Genomic DNA, 24,583 nt, shown 5'->3' with positions numbered 1-24,583 from the left:
ATAATAGAGTATGATAATGTATAGGTATCAGAAATGAAGCCTTTTATCATAAATTCAATAAAATAATTATTGATAATTAATTTTTATCTAATTTACTTTGATTTTTGATTTAATAGATTCTTACTATGATAATACATAATGAGAAATGGTAGTTGGAATTCTATGCTAATAGTTAAAGTACAACTAGAACATGATCCTTGTTCTCCTGGCATATATTATATTCAGTTATCTTCTTAGGTACCTTAGCGCGCTAATATACTTAACTTATCCTTTACTAACTTAAGTAGTTATAATAATGATATTCTTAAATAAATATAGTTGCAGAATTAATACCATTGTGTACGTGGCAAAAAATAATTTTATCCTAATTTGTAATTTAACAATTAATGCGATAGCTCCACTAATAAGCATACTAAGATTAGAATGAGGCGTTGTTATGTAATAATCAGGAATTGTAATGGAAGAATGATAGAAAAAGGAATTGTAACCAATGCGTAAAGGATAAATTAATATATATTCTAAAACTTTAAATACACAATGGATAGCATAAGAGTAAAATATAAGGAAATGTGATATATACCAATCACGAAATTCCAAATTTTAGAAAAATAAGGGCTTTATTGAATCTTATACAAAGATTAACTACACAGCTCTACTCTAGCCGAATACTACTTCTAAAGACTTCTACAACGAACTAACAGAATAATCTAAAGTTGCATGCTTTTATACTTTTCGTAGCATTCGCAGCTACAATCCGCATGGCAACCTTTTACCTTATTTTACACATAGTTTAATTATTCTTAGTAAGACTATTCTACTGCGGACCATCGTTAATCCAATATGGATACGACTACAGTACTTACGTAGACATTATTCACACCAGCCAAAGTACAATGAATTAACCATATCCTAATATATGATTTACAGTTCTATTTCTACCTATAGCCATATTAGTAACTCAACAGCTTACTGTATATAGTCATCTGTACTCTAGCATAGAGTCTCTACCACTACAGTCTATAGTTACAGCTACCAAATATCTCTTAGGATAAATATCTACCGTACATTATACTACACATGGCTAACAGTCTACAATCACAATAATAAGTTACAATACAGGAAATAACTGTAATAATTAGTGTGAAAGTAAAATGTAAGGTAGTAATTACAAATTGTGGACAATTAATTACTTTTACGAAAGTATTATCGAATAACGAAATATGTGAGAGAAGAATATCTCCGGCCAAAGGATCGAAATAGGCAAGGAAACAACTTAAGAAAAATAGAAATAGATAGAATTAATAAGTTTATCTCAAAGTATGAATAGTATTAATACACCTTTTCATCATCAGTAATCATGAAATTACCTTATAAGCATAGTAGACTATTCTACGTCTTAATGCTACTGTACTTCAATTACTGCTGTAATTAGCTCAAACTACTATGGTATGGTATTTGAACTCTAGTGGATATTCCTCCAAATTCTACATGTTAAAAGTTCTTTATTTATTCTTTATTTATGACATTTACTTCTGAAATCATAACTACTATACTATAGTGACCATTCCAAATGTATAATTAACGATGATTGGGATTACTGAACAGTTGCATTATAGAATAAGTTTCAGCTACACTATTACGAAGTTTAATTGTAATAACTGTAGTTTATTGACGGTGATGTTAATTAAAAAATGTAATAAATTAATTTAAGTACTTTATAAGCTCAATTAGGCCTTTTTGTTAGAACTGTGATAACCACGTAAAGGAAATTTGATATTGCTTCTAAATGTATTAAACATTAATAATAAAGCATGAAAGTAAAGTGTAAGGCAATGACTAACAGTTATTGACCATTTCAGTTAGTAAAATTTTATGAATTAACGAGAGATATAAAAGAAGAATATTTCCAAAAAAGGGTCGAGATAGACAAGGAAAGAAACTAGAAGTAGAAATAAATAGCAACTTAATATACATATAAATTAATATAAACCACTGTATAGCAAAACTCTTTCATCTACTAGATTTGTGTGGCGTTTCCTTAATTATTTAGGGTTATGAATTTTTGGAAGTAGTTGACAAAGTGCTTTTTTTACATGCTGTTACAAAGCAGCTTTGCAACAAGATAACGTAATGTACGATCAAACAGTCGATTCCTGAACTACGTATCAGGGAGCAGTATCTACTCTTTCAGGAACTCTTTTTCGATACTAGTGGACTAAAAGAAGACTTAGGCGCCTCTTATCTTAAGTTAAACACTAATAATAATAAGAACTGACTTTATTATACGATTTATCGCATTTATATACTCTTTTACAATAGCAAAGACATCCAGTTAGTAATATTAACGTTGAAACCTGATAATGAATCTAAAGCTAATTTTATTTACTGCTACCTAATGACGACAGCAGTATTTACAAACATAGACATCGGAATGACTAATACAAAATTGTCAGATTACAATATGTTCTATCATGAAAAATTTCTACGATAATCTACAATCTACCATAAGTAAATTACAATCACAGTGATTTGAATCGAAAAAGATTATTCCTGATTCCCTAATTAAACTGCTAATTTCAGTAGGCCGTATATATCACCATAAAAGCTAGTGCTATATTTAAATATCACCTTTCTTAATTAGATAGTCTTCATATAAGGGTCAATCTACAAAATTATCCAAACATAGATGTTTCTACTATGATCTCGATATTACAGTGTATAACATTGTAACACATGTATATTACAATATGTGGATATCAGCTAGATCTTTTTATATTCGATTCTTACGACTTAGAAATAATCCTAGCTTATAGCAAAGGTTTAGAGTATGTTTTCGAATCTATACTTCCGTAAATTGGATTATTAATCAGTTGATTTTCCTATGTAAATACAATTAAAATTTAGCATAGTGAGGCCTTCAATCTGTCTTGAAAATTAAAAATTTACCTTATTATCGGCCAGACCATAGATCATATTAGTTTTAATCATATTATTGATCTCATCTTCTAATACAATAGTAATTTAACAAACATATTAGGCTATTCAATGAAGATACATCATCTAAACTTAGAAACTTTACTTCCAATCTTCATATCTTTCTAGCTGATAAATGCAATCTGGTTAAAGTAGTTGGCTATTACTGCTTTAGTCTGCCTGATCCTAAACTAAGAACTACTAGCTCAGCAACTGTTAATTCCTAAAGTAACGGTAGAGAAGACCTTAAAAATTACTGGCATATAAGCATATATCAAACGTAGCATAGAAACAATGTACATGCCACGAAAATTTACTTTCGTGAAATCGGTACAAAATGCATATTATTTCCTTAGTGTACGTTTCGTCATACTAGCCCTATAGTACTATTAATTTATAGAAGCAAGTACTTCTTACAAATAAAACTATATAATTGAATAGACAGGAAGCGCCTGCCTAAAGAATACTTTATTGTGTGATTTGAAAACAATTACTCGGCAATATCGACGTTTATACATAATCATCAATCGTTTTACCTTATTATTATTGGAATACGAGTATATGACTTTCGGTAGAAGTCAATACCCTAATGTAAGGCAAATATTCACACTCACAGAAGACTGTATTACGTTAGCTACATCTTAGATGAATTGGCACTTTCTCATACTTGATTAATAATGATCATAAAATAATTATAAAAATACTGTATTAGTACCTTCGAGATTAGAGATGTTTACATCAGATAATTTTTATTCATACGAAAACAGTTTTAATAGCGTATAGATCTAGTATTATTTTTAGTAAACAGTGGTTAGAAATGAATGCATTGTAGAAATAAATCTGGCGTTTAATTGTTTAAGATTTCTGTAATTGACTGATATCGAAGTAGTTTAAAATCAAAGATTATTTTTTGTATTACTACTCTTATAGCGGGAATATATTTTAATACTGCATGAGGAACTTAAGCTTTAAATTAAACCAATACTTGGTTATATTCAAGTTTAAATGATTTTATAAGTACATAATTGTAGTAATTTGCATCTCATTGCAGTACTTATATGAAGTATGATATCACCTTTCTCTATACGAAGCATTAGAAAGTAGAATAGCTCTTAATCTAACATTACTTATAGAGTCATAACTAAAGCTTTATAGCGTTCTTAATGTGAATGTTCAGTAGCTGTGGTAAATATCTTGTACTGTGTACCATACTGCATATACGAATATACTATAAGTATCGTTACAGTTCTATATCACAAAGTTATTATTCTTCTTGTCTGTCGTGCGTTTGTATTTACTGTCCTATTTCTACTCGGATCATGTTCGTGATTCCCTCTAAGTCTATATAAAGTATTGCCTCTTCGTATTAAGATCTCTCTTGCATCTCACCCAAAATCTGTCCGTCAAATACCAGGAAATATTTCACTTCCTTATGTCGCATACCATACTTAATTAAAAATGATATAAAGACTGCTCTACGATAAGCAGCCTATTAACAAGTGATACTCTTAAGGTTAAATACGGTATTGACTTTACTCTATCGTATTAGGGGTTTGCTTAATTGTAATAGCACAAAGCTTGAATACTGGACTGCGAACCTGAGAAGTTATAAAATCCATTTATTGCAAATTTACTATGTGCACATATTATAAAGCGGCAATCCAAAAATATGCCAAATGAGTATATTGAAGCTATTTCTATTATTTAAATATAAGATGTTGAGTTCATGAATAATTTTCACTTATCATAAGGTAATGAATCAAATATTCATCAATTTTATTTTTAGTATACAAATTATTAGTATTACTTAGCAAATAATAAGCAAGCGACAGTAATTTACTGCTACCTGGTACCTAGCTATATTTATATCATTTTATCCAGTAATCTAAATTAGTCGTATAAATAATTTATTACCTATCGTAAATACCCTCTCTATATGTTCAGGAACTTTATTAGAATTAAAAATTGTACAGGCTTTAACTTTAGTTAATTTAATAAGATCAAGTCTAGCGAATGAGTATTTAAATATTATTTAATTTGCGAGGCTTCATTTTGGCAATATCTTAGATTTTAGCTTAAATCAAGTACCGGTAATATTTTGCTTTAAAATACATTAATTTTATCTACTATATAATCCCATGACCTGTAGCCGCTGTCATTTGCCAAGATATCTATTTATTAAATTTATTTTTCGTTAAAGGTATAGAAAATAAGTCACGATGCCATTTATTTAATTGGACATGCCCTATAAAACTAGAAGCCATGGATATTTGTTGAAATTTGTACAATGAATTGAATTATATAAGATATATTAGTTTCCTAAAGCTTAAAATGGTTTATAAGGAACATCTACACGAAAATACGCTAAATGTTAATGCAGGTTGTTTATGATACTAACTAATTAGTCCAAGAATTAATTTAACAAATGATTGAGATTATAGTAATTAAAGGATTGCTGTCTGTAGTATACCATGGTTTTCGTATACAGTAGGTTTATCCGGAGCCAAGTCATGATTGATATATCCCATCATTATATAGAGGTTTACTGTTAGTGAATTAATTATTACTGCAAGATATCCAATTATTCTAGTTCATATTCTCAACATCTTTAATATTTTCGTGAAATTATAACAATAGGTGTCTGTGGACAAGAACGGAAAGTAATATTTCTGTTATGATCAGAACTCCACGGTGAGAAGGTACCGTATGCAAGCCTTTTAAATCTTTATGTCAATGTAACAAAGAAGTTTCATTCTGATGAAGAATTCTTGAAATATGAAAGATAACTAGGTTATTAACAACTACTATAATCTTATCCGCGATGAATCAAAGATTAATAATAAATCTTTCAATAATCGATAAAAATAAATAAAAATTTTTTCATAGTGGAGTCCTGGAATTTCTTTGGTTAACTTATTTTCTTCCATATTTATCGATGGGTTCCATCTAAGCTCTTAGGATTCACTTTCTTAGGTTAGAATAATGCTAAATGTTTGATTAATTTTTAATTTTATGTGAAACAAAATTGTTTCTTTTGTTAAGATAGTTTATACTAGACATGCCAATTGCTTACTTGCACTTATTTTAGAGCTGCTTATAATATTGTTAAACTAAACAGGCTCCATTTTGCAGAAAACTCTTATTAATATTTCTAAAATTTGAGGCAAAGAAAAAATGATCCAATTTTTAAAAATAAATTTGCTGAATTTAAATAAATAAAGTAATTTTGATTTCACATTGAAATCTATCAGAAATAAATAATTCGTTTAAATATCTGACTTGTGATATTTTTGGTAGACTGATTGTAGTGCACTAATAACATTAAATAGGAATGATACATTAGTGCTAAGTTATTTTTTTACTATAGAATTGTTTAGAGTATAAAATTATTGTTCTTATAAGCTTATCATGAAGAATAGAATAAATTGGTAATTTCAATTCTATGGAAAGAAATGATCTGGCCTTTTGTAATGTGTAGATCCTGCATTAAAACTGTCTTAGTGATATATGATTAGTTGTTTACTGCAATATTATATGCTATAATTTACTATTGTAAGCAATCACAAAATCCTAGGATGTTAATTTTTTACCTCTAGATGCATTGTTGCAAATGACGCAGTATTCAACCAGGTGATTTGACAGTTTGATATAATATACTGTTCGTAATTCATGTTTTAAAATACTTCGGAATAGATCATTAATAAGGGTTGAACGATTAATTACTGCGATTTTGATATTGTAACGCTCGTGTCGCTTATTTGTAAGATTTTGGAAATACAAGGTAATCCGAGTAATACTTTAAAGTTTTCTATATCAGAGACATCTATTAAAAGCGGTTATGTAGTTTATCTATATAGTAGATCGCATTATAAACTAATGTTTAGTAAAAATTTATATCTGAAAGTTTTATTCAAAGTAAAATTCTTGTATTAAAGACTATCTGATGCTTATCATTCTATTATTATCCTCCAAGATATAATCGAAAAAGATCTAAATCGAACTAAGTTATAATAACAAATATAAATGTAAAATATGGTACAGTACAGCGAACGGCTTGTATCCGTAATTATAATAAAGTCTAACATTTTACGATTTGCTGTTTTCCGATTTTAGTCTACATAACGAACTGTTTTGGTCCTCATTATTGCCTTTGCATGAAATTATGGAATCGTTAAAATTTTGCTCTTTTAATTCTTCACTACCATCTAATGCCACCATTTCAAGTATTTTCTCACCTAACTTCATCATGCTTTTTGCCATTTTAGGTTTACTGGCTTACATAATAGCCTTTATCGTTAATTTTATTATCGTTTTCAGGATGATTAAATTTGATAAATTAAAGTCTTCAACTGATGTTCTTATGCTTCATTTAGCAATTTGCGATTTACTTATAACAATGATCGTTATTTTATACTGTATTACGGTTCTCGGGACTTATTCAATGGGCTGGCCTCATGAAATTATGAATCCTATCTGTAAATTGTTAAGCTTCTTATCGTTATTTACCAATTCTTTGCATGTGTATATGCTGGTCCTGATCGCAATCGAGAGGCATAGAGTGATTCTTTATCCTAAAAGTGTCCCAATGAAGAGAGAAAAATTTGCAATCATTCTGTATAGCCTGTGGATAATCGCTGTCACAGTACCTATATTTGGTGTCAATATCATTATCGCTGATCCTGTTTCGAAAGTAACGTGCAAATTTATCACCTGTGGTCAAAATTATTTGATGATAATCCTTTTTTTATATAATCTAATTTGTTGCTATATAATACCGATTATCATCATGTCGTACTGCTATGCTAGAGTTGTTAGGAAACTAAAGCAAGTTTCATCATCAACAAGAGAGCGTTTTCAAAATGTAGTGGGAAGCCAAGAACATAAGGAACGAGTCATCAAGACTCTTATTTATATCTCAATTTCCTTTATCATATCAAGATCTCCATTACTGGTAGGATTTATAATGATGATTTATATAGACATCAACTATGCTAGATTAACATTTGATGGATATAGCAAATTGACTATAGCTATATTTTTACTTGGATGCCTTATATTCCTATCCCCAATGTACAATCCAATTCTCTACATGGTACGAAAAAATAAAGGATCCAGACATCTTCGAATTCAAAGAAACGATTGGATTCGATAAGGCAGTATCTCTTCGTCTACCGTTTGCGGTCATTTTCTTAAATTATATTATCTCCTGTCGCTAATACACAACTGCCAATCTAACTGTCATATAAGCAGAACAAAACGAATGCAAGCCATTTAAATTAGTCACATTTCATTACCACTGTCATGCTTGAATAACTACCAAATGTATTATCAAGTCATTATTCAACTCTATGATTGCTAATTTTGATGACATATATGCAGGTAACTTATCGGAAAGACTGCACTTTCATCCACGAGATAGCAAACCAGTGCAGAAGTTGAACTGTAACTCAGTAATCATGTATCGGTTCACTAGGTCGGGACATTAATCGTAGAAATAAACAAAATTTGATATCATACTGTGCATCAAAACTGGCAAATATTGAATAAGGAGAGATTTTTTTTGAACCGATAACCTGATATTTAACCTACTGAACAGATGAACAGATTTGTATTAGTAGTGAGAATGTTGTACCTACAGGAGACTGTTTCTGTAGCTATTATCAAAATCCAATTTTAGCGAATACACTTGACGGTTAGTCATGTGCTTAATTTTTACGCTATTAATTTACCAATCTAAAGTATTGTGAATTAAACTAGAAGTGAATTTGTTCCGAAACGAGTTTTGAAGATGATATGCTGATTAAGTTAACTTGACTATTCATGACCATGATATAATAATAATCTCTGTTTCAATTTGCATTCGAATTCATTTCCAATGTAATTACTTTTTCATAAAGTAAGGTGTATATTTTCATTGCTAATATTATACAACCCTAAGTAATATATGTTCATGATAACGATAGAACCGCTGAATATTTATAATTTCTGTCAGAGGTCTGTTATTATATTCTGCTTAATGAACTCCTGACACACTCTATTAACGGAATGTTAGTATTTATCTATTGTTTACTGGTTAGATAAGAAAAATTGGGCTTATTGTGTTTCTACGGTTCTACAGTATGCATATGTATTAAAGCGACTGTCGTGAGTGTCGTCTTGAGTGTAAAATTTGTAGTGTGTGTACTTCGCTTTCGTTTTACTTGATTAAATTACTACCATAGAGTAGCAAATAAGTGCTATTGAAAGGCTTCTTTGTAGAATTTCCTAAGTGAGTCATACCGTATTTTATACTCTCATTATCCATCTAAGTATTATAAATCATGATTTGTGACAGTATTATATATGATCCAATAAATACTAAGCCAGATTTTCCAGATTACTAAATTAATAGTAATTATAAATTAACTGTTAGTTAAATCTTTCTACGGTATACAGCTAATAACTATAAAAAAATTACTAGCAATCTTGAATTATATCTCAAGTAAAGATGATCACATTCACATTGTATTCGATGACAGAGTAAACGTGACTTCTACTTTAAAATTAAATTACTATTATTTTAATCATTATTGAAGCATAAATGTTATAATTACAATATTATATTGTATAATTATTCTAAGTAATCTAGTAGACAGTATGAACTATATACTTTAGCTAGTAGATGTAGAATTGCAAACTTTGGAATACATACAAACAATTTGTTAATATTTCTTCTTCGAATATCATATGAGATTTTATCTTAATTAAGGTATCACATTTTTTTTGGTAATTTTTATGGATTAATAAACGATTTATAAATCATCTTTACTAGAATTTTAAACGAAACAAAATTTTAATCTTTGATCGGTCATGCATGAAATTGTTGTTCTGTTATGTTTAACTGTCGTTAGCTTGGGTTCGTATTGATTTATGTTGATACATTGTGATTACTAAAGCTGCCTGCACGTACTTGCATTATTTATTCATTAACATCTTTTGATGGACTAGATACAAATAATTTAGTAATAGTATGTAGTAAATTGAAAGCTGCGAAAGATTTTTAATCAAATCCACGTGGTTGTTAAGTGGTCGACCTAGATGTTGGAATGTAAGCCGATATTTTATTTCGTTACAAGAATAATAGTTAATCCCTTTGCTATACTCTCTTTAGTAAAACGGTACTTTAAGCCAAACACTTTCGAGATGAAAACATCGATTTTTATTTAACATTTAAATTAAACAACTGTATTTGATTAACTTAATTGAGGGCAGGACGAAAAATTTTGAGCTTATGTACAGATCTATAAATACTATAATAGATAGGTAAAGCTCTATGGCACTAAAACTCTCTTCTATAACAAATTAAGCTAATAAGGACGGACACATTAAATAGTGAAGATTAGTTTTTAAACACTAATTTGGTTAACTGCAATAATTTACTTCTATACCATAATAAACTATATAATATTCCTTCCTTTATATGCTTCTCAAAGCTCTTTTTATTTCACAGCTAATAAATTATGAATCTCGTGTATTCTTAATTATTCTGATCAATAATTGTACAATAGTACATGTGACGTACAGCAATGAACTGTGACGGACTGATATTCGTAAATTAGAACTCGGAAAAAATGATAGATTTTATACGATTTATTAAAGTATTCTCTAATTTGGTATTGTAATTTTATGGTAATCTACACGTTTAAATTAGTTGTTAATTATCATGATCATTTACATTACTGTCCTAAAAATCTGCCGTCTCTCTCACGCCCTGATTTGTATGATGTAGTAAATAATAACTTTTACTGTGTAAGAAGCTTTTATCATTAAAGCGCATAGTAGACTTATCTTTCATTACAATATTAAGCGATCAATTTTAGGAAGAAAATAAATTATTGGATGAGGAACCCGGTACAATTTAAATTTATCAAAAATTTTTGCTCTTGTGCCAGAGGTAGAATTCGAATTGCGATAGTAAATTTTATATAGAGTTCATATTTTGTTAGAACTCGAAAGAAAATGCTAATTCCTCCAAAACAGGACTTGTGAGCTCACAACATCCGAAATTAAACAAGTATTTTGGCAAAATTTTAAAACCAGCGTTCCAAAACTTAGTCTGTGTCCTTAGTGTAGTTCAATAGCAAGAGTGAGTGATAGTTTGAGTAACAACGTTTATGTTTTTAATTAGATTAAAAACTAACTTTAAGCAAGGTTCCTTTTGTTTCAACCTTTATTAATAAAGAACAAATAACTGCTATAGCTGCTATTCCAGCAAAAGTAGCTAACGTGGCGGTATTAGAAACTGAAAATAGCGCCTGTAGATAATAGAAGCCTATTAGTTCTGTAGAATGTTGAAGAAAATACCTTTCATCGTTTTTCATTTTAAAGTATATATCGTATGTATCACTTATAATGATAAGTTTTGGACACGAAATACTTCTATTTATTTCTTATGTATGTTCTTGTATCTTAGTCGACTAACCTGACCAATAAATGATGAAAAGATATTGCCTAATCCGCTAAATGATGTAGCGGAGCCTAGACCAATTGCTCTGAATTTTGTCGGATAAATCTTTTTTTATTAAATAAATAAAATGGATGAGAAGCTTTCTTAGCACATACTAAATTAAATATTCCAACATTGATGATACACGTACTTCCGAGGTATAGATAAATGGAACATCGGTTAAGAAGCAGGCACAAGATCTTGTTAACAATATGAACGCGTATCTAACAAAGCTATAAAATTAAATGGAATCAAGAATTTTATTAGCTAGCTATCATAGGAGAATTAAAATTCTTAGTATTTTTTGCAAGTTCCTGTAATGATTTAGAGGCACATGTTAAAAAAATTTAATTGAAGAATTAAATGTTTGTACAGATCATCAAGAGAATAAACGAGATACCCACTACAGTAAATCCTAGAATTAGAGACTGCTTTCGTCCAATACAGTCAACAAAAGTAAAGGCTATTAATCCGCCTAATGAATATCAAATTTAAGTTAAATATAGCTGTTACAGTGTTAAATACTGTATTACAGTAGAAATAACTATGTTAGGATAATTCTGTTAGACTATCCTTATTTAGTTAACTTCTAATTTGGATATACTGTATTTTAATATAGCACTGACTTTTTATGACAGTGACACTTATACACATACTGAAATTATAATAGTTATAATAGGGAATGCAAATCATCTGCTTACAGTTCCAATCATTGTGATTGTAATTTACTTATGATAGACTGTAAATTATCATGGAAATGTTCCGTGATAGGACATATCGTAATCTGACTATTCTGTATTAGTTATTACATGTCTATGTTCGTAAATACTGTTGTCTGCATTAAGAGAGCAGTAGCTAAAATTAATATCTAATTCAGTAAATGATTCTAATGTTAATTGTATTAACTATGACTCATGAACTATTGAGGAATAGTATATAAATGCAGTATATCGTGAAATAAAGAAGAATTGTCCAACTTAGTGTTTAACGTAAAATACGAGGCGTTTAAGTCTTTGTGTAGTCTGCTAGTAGAGCAAAAGTGCTCGTGATAGTGCAGATATCGTTCCTTGATACGTAGTTCAAGGAATTGACTTATTGATCGTAGATTACGTTATCTTGTTGCAAAGCTGTTTTGTGACAATAGCTATTAAAAGAAAAATTTTGCATGTACGAAGAGTAGCTGATTTGTATTGTAATTTAGTCTTACTGATAAGAAAATATTGTACTTATGTAAGTTTGGTAATTATCTTAACAATTATATTAGCATAAGCTTACAAGACTTTTAATCTTATTCATCGACTAATCTAGAATCAAACTTTAAACTCCAGTTTTTACAAATTATTATCACACCAAAAGGCTCTCCAAGACCACTGATAATAATGGCTATGATATTCGCAGGACCCATTTCTTTGCAGTGGCATCTAATGCCAGTGGCTCCTTGTTTACTATCTATTAAAAATACGAGGGAAATGCTATGCTTGTAGATGATCCTTTTAATTTGTCTATATTAGTAACCATATGTAAGCTTAATGCAATTTAATTTCAAAAAGTTTATTTTATTTAGAAACTATTAAATATTTTAAATATACACATATGCATATTATCGAATAGATTATCATTTAATTTTATTACAATTTATAAAATTAAAGACTATAACTTACTGCAGCTGTCAACTTTAGCCAAAAGCGGAGTCACCCATACGGCACCAAAGTAAATTGTGATCATACAGAATCTGATTCAATTAATTGACAAAGTTATATCAGTAATTGGCCACATTTTAAATACAATTTGTTTTATTACTAACAATTAAACTATAAAATTACGTTATTAGCCATAAGTTTATGGTTGTTCTTATATACGCTGGTTTGAACAGGTCTTTAAATTTACCATCACTTTGCTATATATGAAATATTTAAAAGCAATTATTCGTAACTATCGAAAACAAAAGATTTATAAATCTGTTAGCATTTTTGTGCCTTTTTAGTTATATATATTTATTACATTCCTTAAATAACTAGTAATCTAAATATTGTTTTCATCAAAATTTAATTATACTGTCATCAAAGGTACTAATGGTGCTATTAAGAATAAACCTCGAAATTGGCAACCAAATTTCCGTTGGGAGTTGGTCTGTTATTCAACCTGGCAGCATCTTCTATAATCTTACTTACTTCACCTTTAAATTCTTGCAATAATAAATAACGAGGAGACTCTACAATGAACTACAGTTAATATATAAGCGTACTTTAAAGTACCATATTAAAGTTTGATTATCATGAGCTTTGGTGGTCTCTTTAGCTAATAAATTTACCACCATTGTCAAAACATATTGTTATAAATAAATTCATTACCGAGCTTAATAGAATAGGAATTAGGTAAAGTGCCGTTGTAACAAATAGCAATATTCGCCAGTTGAATGCTTTCAGGAGGACGTATGCTAGTATACCCTCAACTGCTATACCAAGGAAAGTGAATGCCTATGATTGTAACCAGAAATCGAAAATGGTTTAATTTTTGATACTGTTCAAATTTTTAATTCATTTTTCATCCATTTATCTAATTAATGTTAGTCCTTACTCGTAAAGAAATAATGGATCAGGCTCTGGCTATAGATGGAACTAATTTGCTCAGTATTGTTACGCTATATTAGAAAAAATATTTCATGCTTTTTAGGAACTTTTGAGCACATTAATATTAGAGTTCAGCTTGACTCTAAAACATTATTGCGAAAGCTTGGGGCATAGTAAACGATTAAGATAGCTTAAAATTCTAACCATTGAATCATTCCACTTTCAGAAATTCCACATATAAATCGTAATACCAACATCATTGAGATGCCAGATGATATGCTAGACAGCGTAGAAAAATAGACAGTACACAAAATTGCAGCGATAAGACCCTAGTTTTTAAAGAAGTAAGTAATTCTATCAGCAACGTTAATTCGGAAAATTCAAATAATAATAAGACTAATTAATTATGTTATACATATCATATTATCGAAATCTCTCATCAAATACCAATTTTCGACCTTAGTGGTCACAAAACCATCCCATATAAGGAGATCCGATTATATCACCAAGAAATGCAAGCTAACGAAAGTAATGATAACTGATGAGTAATCTAGTATTAAGTAATTCATCTGTACTATTTCACAACTACGGCTGGCAGTATCTGATTCTTAACTTTTACATATTAATTAGTCGCGTTACATATGAAATCATGGCACATACTCCAGTAATTAGGGCTTCTTCTGTTGTACTTATACCCCATTCACAGACCAATAATGGTCCAAGTAAGGATAGCATTGCGATTTGCATCGTTCGGGCAAACTATTAATAGTAAATCAAAATTAAACAAATTAATAAAAATCATAGAACAGTAAGACGCTCAGTCATTCCTTCATCTAACAAGACATAAATTAGAAATACGTAGAGATATTAAACATTTTGTTTTTCTTATCTGATGATACCGCAATATTGATAGACTGCTAATTTCGGTAAATTTAAATTTTAAGATAGTATGAAATGACAATCGAGGTAGATAGTATACTATGCCTGCTCTTCTTATTGTTCCATATCAAATATAATGAGTTAAAAGCATAGAAACTGCAATTAATTAATTTTTAAAGTAGATGCCGGGTATGAATCATGCCCATTATTTTTATCTGAACAAATGCTGTAAATCTAATTAAGGAATAATTATTTTTTAAAGTGATCAGTTGTTAATCAGCATTAGTGAAACCTGTGATGATAAAATGAGAAATACTAAGAAACATCGAGAACTCTTTGTTTCTATTTACGGTTTCATCGACATTTAGTTTACTGGAATTACTATAATAGGTTTCCCAACTTCACTAAATTCATGCTCTTTTTATCCTTTTTGACATCGTTTATATACGATAATACATTTCATTTGCTCATTTAGTTGAAGCAATGGTGTGTTCTTATTTTCATAAATGATTCAGCATGTCATTGCTATGATAACTTTTGAGATTTATCTTGTCCATTATTTAATTAAAGGAGTTTACCCAAATAGATCCTAGAAACGCCATACAATGCCATTGAAATTTTCCAAATCCAATCGATTCCACTGCATCAGCAATGGTTAGTTGAGGCCTTTGATCTAATTTGAGAAAAAACGTTCTCAATGAGAATAAGCCTTTAGAGGAAAGCAAAAGCCTTCATTGCATATGAAATCAGGCTATTATGTATCTTTTTGAAACCTTTTGAAAACCTTCATATTATAAAATAACTTCCATAAACCAGCCATATCAAAGTTACTTTTAGAAAGTAAGTCTCGAAATCAGCTGAGATTGATTTTATATTTGATGCTTACAAAGTTAAGCATGCAGACGAATAAGACTTTTAAAGTACTATCTATGAACCGATAATTGATTTTTAGGCAACTGTAGCACAGAGTAGTCTATTATTAATAAAATTTTGTGTTTTAAGTAATGATATAAGAGAGTCATGTAGTTACTGCAATCTTCTAACAGCAAGAATTCGCAAGTATTTAAATCGTACTGTAGTGAAGGATAGATATATTGATTGTTTTGAGATTTACTTCATTGGCTTGAATTAGTAAGATTTAAATATTACTTTCAGAACACTTTATATAGCTAAATGGTGATATAATATCTTGGAGTTTTGATTTTAATTTTATAACCTTAGTAGTCTAATTGATAGCAACTAGTGATAAACTGTTATTGAAGATAAAATAGTGTTTAACTCTTTGGAATTATTTTAACAATTTGTAATGATTAATGGTGATCTAATTGATTAAATGAGTAGTTGCACAAAACTTAGGAGCCTAAAATTTATAGAAAATAAAGTAAAAACAAGAATAAAGGAATATTTTACTGGCAGTTGAAATCTTTCTTATCGATGCAAATGGCTTAGTCGACTTTCTTTTTAAGGTAAGTAACAATATGCATAAAACTATGAAAATACGTACAAGGCATTATTTACCGTAGATTGTCCTTTCTCTACGTGACTATTTCCTTAAATAATGTTGTTCCTGTTCAGCTTTGCTTGAAATCATAGTGACTACGACAGCAACAATTGAATTAATCTGATATAGAAGGACTAAAAGGATTGTCCAAGTAAATTCGTGAAGTCTTAAGATTTTATATTGTATCTGTAATCAATATTATAATTTAGCAGAAAATATGTCACTTTAAAACCTATTTTATTATAGTATTAAAGCATCCAATTGCAATGAAAAAACTTTATAATTACGCATATTTTATTATTCCTTGGAGACTGTACGCGTAATTTATTCAAATGTAGACGGCTAGCAAAGCCAACGTGATCTGGCAACATTTATATAAAAGGCATCCCAAAGGAGTTCCTTTGTTTTATAAAGAAAAATTTAATAATGAGCCAGCAGATTAACTATGGTTTAAAATTAATAACATATTTAGCTGATAGTCTACGATTTAAGTAAGCAGTCTTCAGAGTTTGCTAGACTACTAAATCAGAATTTAAGTAAACCGAAATGGTATTGAAAGACTCAGACAAACTACCTAATGGTTACAACTTTTAAAAATTCAAGTTGAAGTAGCAATAACCTGTCTAGAGTTAAGCTTGCTCTAACGCAATTTCATACTAGAGCAAGTTAACTACCCTTACTGAATTGCGGAAATTAATAACAAGACTTCTAAATCCATCAGCTTATCTTAATTACTACATCAGAAAAAATTTCATGTTACCGAGGAGTAAACGAATGCAAATCTAGTTCAAACTCAGATAAGTTATATTAGCATATTATATGAACTACCTAATGAAGGACTCAATGCTAGTTGCTACATTGCACTATAGTCTACTAATCAACTTGTTCAGAAATATCAATATTCGCTGTTAAACCTTAATCAGTTGATTTAAATCAATAGCATGGTCGCAAAATAAGCAGGTCTTACGAAGTAGAAATTCGTAATTAGTTCACTCTCTTGAACTTATACTATAGTTATAATTCGTGAAGTGAGTATGCTTGTTTGATGATAGAATGCAGATACATATTTTCATTTTGGAATTTCAATCTCAGAAATTAGGGCTTCGATAATTCCGTTAACACAATTAATTCTTATCTTATGCTATTGGTCATAAATATTGTTTATTTCTTTATTTGTACTATTAATATTGCTCAAGCAAAACTTTATTAATACTAAAGTAATGTAGCTGCCGCATATATTTGCGATTTCCTGTAGCCAACAGGCCTCATTTGTCACAAATTTCTGCAAATATGAAACTATGCAACCCAAAACTATTAAGGTATCAAATAATTTATGTTGCAGCTACATAAATATTATTTGATGTTATAAAGAAATACTGTTATCAAAGATTGCTTTTGTCAAGATTGATAAGCAAAATATCTTAATAACATTTATTATTTATGAATGTAAATAGAGTTAGTTGATGATAGCTGTGCTACAACTGCAGAGCCAAACATATCCCAAAATATCTTTATACATCCAAAATTGAACTTGAAATAGTAATATGATGTACATAAATCCTGATCTAATTTTGACTTTCATCGAATTTGTTAGCTTGCACCAGCCAATATTAGCATAATACCGAATTATGCAGTCTAGGATTATCCTTTTCGTTATTAGTCAGTGTCCTTTAATTTAATATAATATTATTAATGAATAGCATTAAAAGTAATTTTTTTTGAATGTTTATAAATAGGAAAAATGATCGAGATTTTTAAATCATATCATTTATTAAATATTCAACTAACTTTTAACAAAGTTCCCTTTGTTTCAGCTGGTATCATTAAGCAGAAAATAATTGTTAGAGCTGCCATTATGGCGAATGCAACTAAAACAGCGATATCAGAAGTCGCAAACAGTACCTAAAATAAAGTCATTGCATAAACGAGATTCTAAAGCGTAATTTGTTAATAATTTAAAATGATTGATGGATGTCAATTATTCTAAGGAATGAAAAATAATCTGGAAAAAGGCTAACTGTAACATAAATTGACTAACTTGGCCTAGAAATATTGATAAAATATTGCCAAGTCCACCGAATGATGTAGCAGCCCCGAGACCAATTGCTCTAAATTTTGTCGGATAGATCTAGATTAGAACAAATATATGGTAATTATTTCAAATAATCTATAGTAATTATATTTTTCAATAAGCAACTGCTAGATCTCATCAATAATACCAAAGCATATCTCACAATTCTATTGAGATACGATTTTAGAAATTTTAATGGACAATTTCGCCCTAAATTTACTTTTGGTTTAGATATTGTTATTTCAAATTCGTGACATAATCTATAGCATAATGATCCATTACACACAAGTATTAGGGTAAAATTTATTTATAGAGTCACCTATTAGCGCAAATCGTCAGCAAAAGAGATGAAACCCCAGATATAAATAACCCTAAGATAAGAGACTTTCTCCGCCCAATCCAATCCACAAAAATAAAAGCTATTACTCCTCCTGAATATGATAATAGATAATAAATTTAAAAAAATTAATTTTCCTGTAATGGTGTACGCCATATTTGATTATAATGATAGCTATATTTGATATAGTCAGGTTTTTAAGAATAGAGGTTATCGTAATGCTAATATTAGATGATTGCTAGCTGCTATATTAGAAATGGTTGATAATTAATGTTAGCCAGTTGACTAATTATGGTACATGATTATGTGACTTGATATACTCTTATTTTGAAGATGCCCAAAACCTTTCGGTGTTTCTTTTGGTGTTAGACGTTAATAAAATAGGGACATTTTAAATAGAATGATTCTGATTGTGGAAAATAGTGATATTCTAGTTGAGGAAACGTATTCCTTTCGGTGACTCAAGTCTTGTTCTAGCTGGCAATGTTGTTATAAACACATTTAATGAAATGTATTTAAGAATAGCGGAGATGAGCTTACATTAGAATAAGACTTCACTGCACTTAGAGCAGGTAATATTTTAGATTTTAGATTAGATTACTGCTGTAATTAATTCTTGCTCGACTATTCTAAAAAACCTCGCTATAAAAGCCTTCTAGAAATTTCATTTGACTAGGACTGCTATTTGTGAGCTACTTTTGTTACATTCCCTTACTTTAATTATAATTATAGCTTTGATATTGAAATCATGTTTCGAATTATTTTAATTCGCCCATTATTTTGAGATGATACGATATCGTAGCTTCTTAATCGATACATAACTTTTGATCATACTATCATTCGATTTTAAAACAAATTAGATCCTACCTATAGGCTCCCCTAGGCCTCCTATAACCATGGATAGAATATTTTGGAGATCAATTTCTTTACATTGACATCTCATTCTGGTAGCTCCTTGCCTGGCTGTTTCTGTTAATAGCAATAAATATTTGTAAAGAGTTACTAGCAATATGATACTATTTATTTTCGCAGCAGTCATTTTTGTAAAATGTATATGAACGTCTGATCGTATTTGATACTATAGTTTACAGATAAGCTATAATATATTTACCGCCGGAAAAGGAATAGTCAAATTCAATGATAAATATTGTTTTATAAAATTATTTTACCGCATCGATCAACTTTAACCAATAATGGAGCCATCCAAACAGCCCCGAAAAAAATTGTCTTCACCGCAAGTCTAATAAAGATATCAAATTTTGTAAAATTAAATGCCATCTTCTATCAATTTCAATTATAGAAGCATACAGTACATATTAGAAATTTACGTTATAATCCAAAGTATAATAGTTCTTTTTCTATAAACAGGCTTAAATAAATCGGTAAATGCTCCACCCTTTTTCCTAAGTTATAATATTCACAAATCAAAATGAACTATTAGCATTAAAGTTGTCTTTTATAAAGAAAGAATCAACGTTATCTCATGCAAAATTTAATTCGTAATTCATTGAATAATTTCTGTAATAATATATGAAAAATATAACTTTTACCATATTTTAAAATTAAATAAGCATCAATAGAATTCATACTTCAACAATTGTAATTAAATTTCCTTCCGGCGCAGGCTTGCGGTTCATCTTAGCGATATTGATTATAATATCTTTAGCTTCTTTTCGAAATCCGTGCAATAATAAATACCGTGGAGATTCTACTAGTAGCTGCAAGTTTAATTTTAATAGCATTAATTTTAAGCAATGTGATAGGATCTTCGATTATAGAAAAGCATTTATTTTTATTTAATAGTTTGCATTGATGTAGTTAGTTACCGTGCTGAAAGGTATTGCTAGTAAGTATAGGGCGGACACAGTATAGACTACCATACGCCAATCGAATATTTTCAGGCAGATATAAGCTATAATACCCTCAAATGCAATGCCTATAAATGTAAATCCCTATAAATTTAATGGTTAGAAAAATATAATTTTCAAGCAGAAATTAGTTCAAGCAACGATTTTACTCATATCCTTCATTTAAACTTACTCGTAAGGAAACGATGGATCTAGCTCTGGCTGTTGCAGGTACTAATTCACTTAGAATGGTTATGCTATATATAAGATGATTTTTAAATTGGTTTAAATAGAGTTAAACCACTATTTACTTTAATAAATGCATCATTTCCAGGCTAATAATAAACTCGCTTCTTATACTTATTGATATTAAAACCGTAATTCAATTTAATTCTTAAAAATAGAACAGATCATGTAACATCAAACATGAGTCATGGCTTAAAATTAATATCTTACCATTGCAGCATTCCACTTTCAGAAACTCCACATACTAATCGCAACAACAGCATCATCGTAATATCGGATGATAAACTAGAGAGTGATGAAAAATACGAAGTGCACAGGATTGCTACAATCACACCCTAGTTGATGTAAAAGATTGTCATTTATTTTCGCTCTATCCTTGCTTTTATCAAATAAAAATTGTAAATGCTTAGCATTAGCATATTCACTGCATACTAATATGATTCTTTGATGATCAAATACACTGCTTAATTATACGGGAATTGATAATTTAGCAATTCCTCCTAACTAGATCTAAGCCTTTTCTACAGTGTAAGATACCCACCAGTTTTCGACCGTAATGATCGCAAAACCATCCAAGGTATGGAAACCCTATTATATCGCCTACATATGCAAGCTGTTCAATGGTAACATATTTCGATTTATTTTAAGAAGGTTATAGGCATGTGCGTCTTAGAATTAAATTTAAGAGGAATAAAATAGAGTTATAATTTATTAATATAATATTAGTCCGATAATAATGGATACATACTCCAACTATCAAGCCTGCTTGGATATTACTGATACCCCACTCACAGATTAACAACGGTCCAAGTAAAGAAAGCATAGCAATTTGCATCGTCCTAACTGACTAAAGAACAGAAAGAATACTTATGTTATGGATTAGTAAGGCACAAAATAGTTAAAGAGCACCTATAAAGTTAATAAATTTGACCATATTGTTTACTAATGATGTTGACGTCGACAACAGGATATTTTAGGCCGAGATTTTTAGCGAATAAACTTGTTAACAGGTGGAATGACAGTGGTTACTACTTGTTACAGTGTTATATACTGTATTACAGTAGAAATATCAATGTTAGGATAATTCTATTAGACTATCCTTATTTAGTTAACTTCTAATTTGGATATACTGTGTTTTAATATAGTACTGACTTTTTATGACAGTAACACTTATACACATACTGAAATTAATAGTTATAATAGGGAATGCAAATCATCTGCTTACAGTTCGAATCATTGTGATTGTAATTTACTTATAGTAGACTGTAAATTATCATGGAAATGTTCCGTGATAGGACATATCGTAATCTGACTATTCTGTAATAGTCATTACATGTCTATGTTCGTAAATACTGTTGTCTGCATTAAGAGAGCAGTAGCTAAAATTAATATCTAATTCAGTAAATGATTCCAATGTTAATTGTATTAACTATGACTCATGAACTATTGAGGAGTAGTATATAAATGCAATATATATTGTGAAATAAAGAATTGTCCAACTTAGTGTTTAACGTAAAATACGAGGCGCTTAAGTCTTTGTGTAGTCTGCTAGTAGAGCAAAAGTGTTTGTGATAGTGCAGATATCGTTCCTTGATATGTGGTTCAAGGAATTGACTTATTGATCGTATATTGCGTTATCTTGTTGCAAAGCTGTTTTGTGACACTACTTTATTATCAAATGTAAGAATACAGCTTAAATTAAAACAGATTAGATAAATTAATGTAAACTAAAAGATAGCATTGATAATGTATTAGACATCTACTCTCTTTTAACAGACATATCGATCAACATTATCAATTCTACTTCCCGTTTTGCTGAATTAGTTGAAAATAATGCCAAAGTGAATCAATTATTCATACACATTTACCAATATAAATCCTATAACTGAAAGACATCGCCACTGAAATCGCCCAAAGCCGATCGATTCTATAGCTTCAGAAATTGTAAAAGTTTGATCTAAAGGAAGAGAAATCATCGTAAAAGTATTTACTATAGAACTGCAAACGTTTAGTGATTATCAAAATTCGCTAACAAACTAACTCTGTATAGCATCAACTTGCAATATCGGCACGAATACGTTATAAACATGATTTTATTAACTAAATGAGTTGGCTTGTATTATAATTAAACAGTGTTAATATGTCAATCTGTATAAGTTGACTTTCTATAAAGTTTTGCTAAAATGCTGTAGAACATCCTTCTTAGTTAACATAATCAAATCAAAGGAGAAGAAAACAAAATTAGGAATTTACTAATTCAATCTGTTCTAGCGACATCATATATGTCAAATATATCATACTAGTATCGCTTTTTAAATTGTTTCAACCTCAGCCTCAGTCCTAATCAAATATTTGGCAATACAGAACGATAATTCTTATTAATAAAGCTACCTTCGTTATTTTGTTTTGGCCACCGAAGCACTATTTTCTCTTCATCTTTAGCGAAGGGCATAATGCTTGACGATCGAGTTAAAAGAAAAAGTTTTCATACGATGTTCAAAACTGCCTTAGATTATACTAAATCCAGAAAAGTTTGCGTCAAGATAGATCGTTGTGAATAAGTTTATTACCAACTCTCTTCCGTAGCCTAAAAGAAAAACTCTTTTAAATCAGATTTAATGAAGTGAACGGTTTTAGTTGATTTAATGATCTTTATATCAAGCTCTAAAAGTACGGAATATTAGCAATACAAGATTTAATTGTTGTTTTATTCAACATTCTTTATTGAATACTACCTTGGAGAATTAATCATCTTAATTGCAAGTTTCTTAAATCCCAAGTGGCCTGGCTAGTTCAATAAATGAATTATTTTTTACAATAGGATGACATTGGTATTATCAGGATGCCAAGAGATTCTATAAGAAGAAGAAAATATATAAAATTAAATTTTAGTCTTCTACGCAAAGGATAAAATGCATGCAATTTAGCATGCAGTCCCAATAGTAGACTTACAGTAACCCTGACGTACCATTTTTATGACAAAAATCGATATAAAAAATTTTCTATAGTAATGTATCTATCGTTTGCTGTATAGAAACCTTACGAAAAAAGAAAAGGAAATGATGGCGAAGTATCGACTTGACTATGTAAGATAACCAATTCTAGTAATTTCAATGCTGTTTTTATCGTAAAGTAACACTATTCTACTGCTTAGAGACCATAAAGGACTCCATTTTCAGTCCTTTATTAGGATTCGATTTTATTAATTGAAATTTATTATAGTATTATACAGAACTCAACTAGACACCACAGTCTTAAATACTAGAGAATAGTTTACACTTGCCCTATCTTATTACACGTTCAAATGTACTTAGTTTATCTTCGAATGTACCAACGATTTTTCCACAGCTGTAGCATCAGCAAATATTAATTAATTTTAGAACAAAATAAAATTTGCCTGCGAACTCCGTTATTACATATAGTGTTTACTGGAGAAAGGTTATGATAGTTTATTGAATCATCCAATAATTAATTCACGTTTATTATCATTTATTTCGATTTTAAAGGTTTTAAATACGAACGATTTCGAATCAATTTAATAAACTTTCTTAGTAGCATTCCATCAAAAATTAAATTATGGCTAGCATTAGTTCACAGAAAGGCGTCAAATTAGGTTAGTAAATGACTGCCATGCCAATAATCTTTAAGAATTCGATATTTTTGCCAAAGCAGCT

The 24,583-nt window shown here is 29.6% G+C and overlaps 3 protein-coding genes across 3 annotated transcripts; all 3 read right to left on the bottom strand.

The window, feature by feature from the left end:
* Positions 1–11,141: 11,141 nt before the first annotated feature.
* On the bottom strand, positions 11,142–15,727 carry TRIADDRAFT_62149 (uncharacterized protein; the record flags this gene model as incomplete). Its single annotated transcript, XM_002118059.1, has 11 exons — positions 11,142–11,267; positions 11,435–11,524; positions 11,610–11,691; positions 12,775–12,907; positions 13,120–13,190; positions 13,282–13,355; positions 13,552–13,680; positions 13,810–13,935; positions 14,689–14,787; positions 15,486–15,636; positions 15,681–15,727. The coding sequence occupies 11 exons, from the start codon at positions 15,725–15,727 to the stop codon at positions 11,142–11,144; spliced, it is 1,128 nt and encodes a 375-aa protein (XP_002118095.1).
* A 2,460-nt stretch (positions 15,728–18,187) lies between these two features.
* TRIADDRAFT_62148 (uncharacterized protein) lies at positions 18,188–20,094 on the bottom strand (the record flags this gene model as incomplete). Its single annotated transcript, XM_002118058.1, has 6 exons — positions 18,188–18,310; positions 18,447–18,536; positions 18,700–18,739; positions 18,850–18,910; positions 19,684–19,785; positions 19,986–20,094. The coding sequence occupies 6 exons, from the start codon at positions 20,092–20,094 to the stop codon at positions 18,188–18,190; spliced, it is 525 nt and encodes a 174-aa protein (XP_002118094.1).
* A 305-nt stretch (positions 20,095–20,399) lies between these two features.
* On the bottom strand, positions 20,400–23,361 carry TRIADDRAFT_62147 (uncharacterized protein; the record flags this gene model as incomplete). The annotated part of the gene is made up of 8 exons (XM_002118057.1): positions 20,400–20,534; positions 20,694–20,768; positions 20,857–20,920; positions 21,120–21,244; positions 21,451–21,522; positions 21,658–21,756; positions 22,778–22,866; positions 23,301–23,361. 8 exons carry the CDS (start codon positions 23,359–23,361, stop codon positions 20,400–20,402), a joined length of 720 nt encoding a protein of 239 aa, XP_002118093.1.
* Positions 23,362–24,583: the final 1,222 nt, after the last annotated feature.

This window comes from Trichoplax adhaerens, genomic scaffold, assembly GCF_000150275.1.
Source record: "Trichoplax adhaerens TRIADscaffold_36 genomic scaffold, whole genome shotgun sequence".
Taxonomy (NCBI): domain Eukaryota; kingdom Metazoa; phylum Placozoa; class Uniplacotomia; order Trichoplacea; family Trichoplacidae; genus Trichoplax; species Trichoplax adhaerens.
This window is presented reverse-complemented; position numbering and strand designations above follow the sequence as displayed.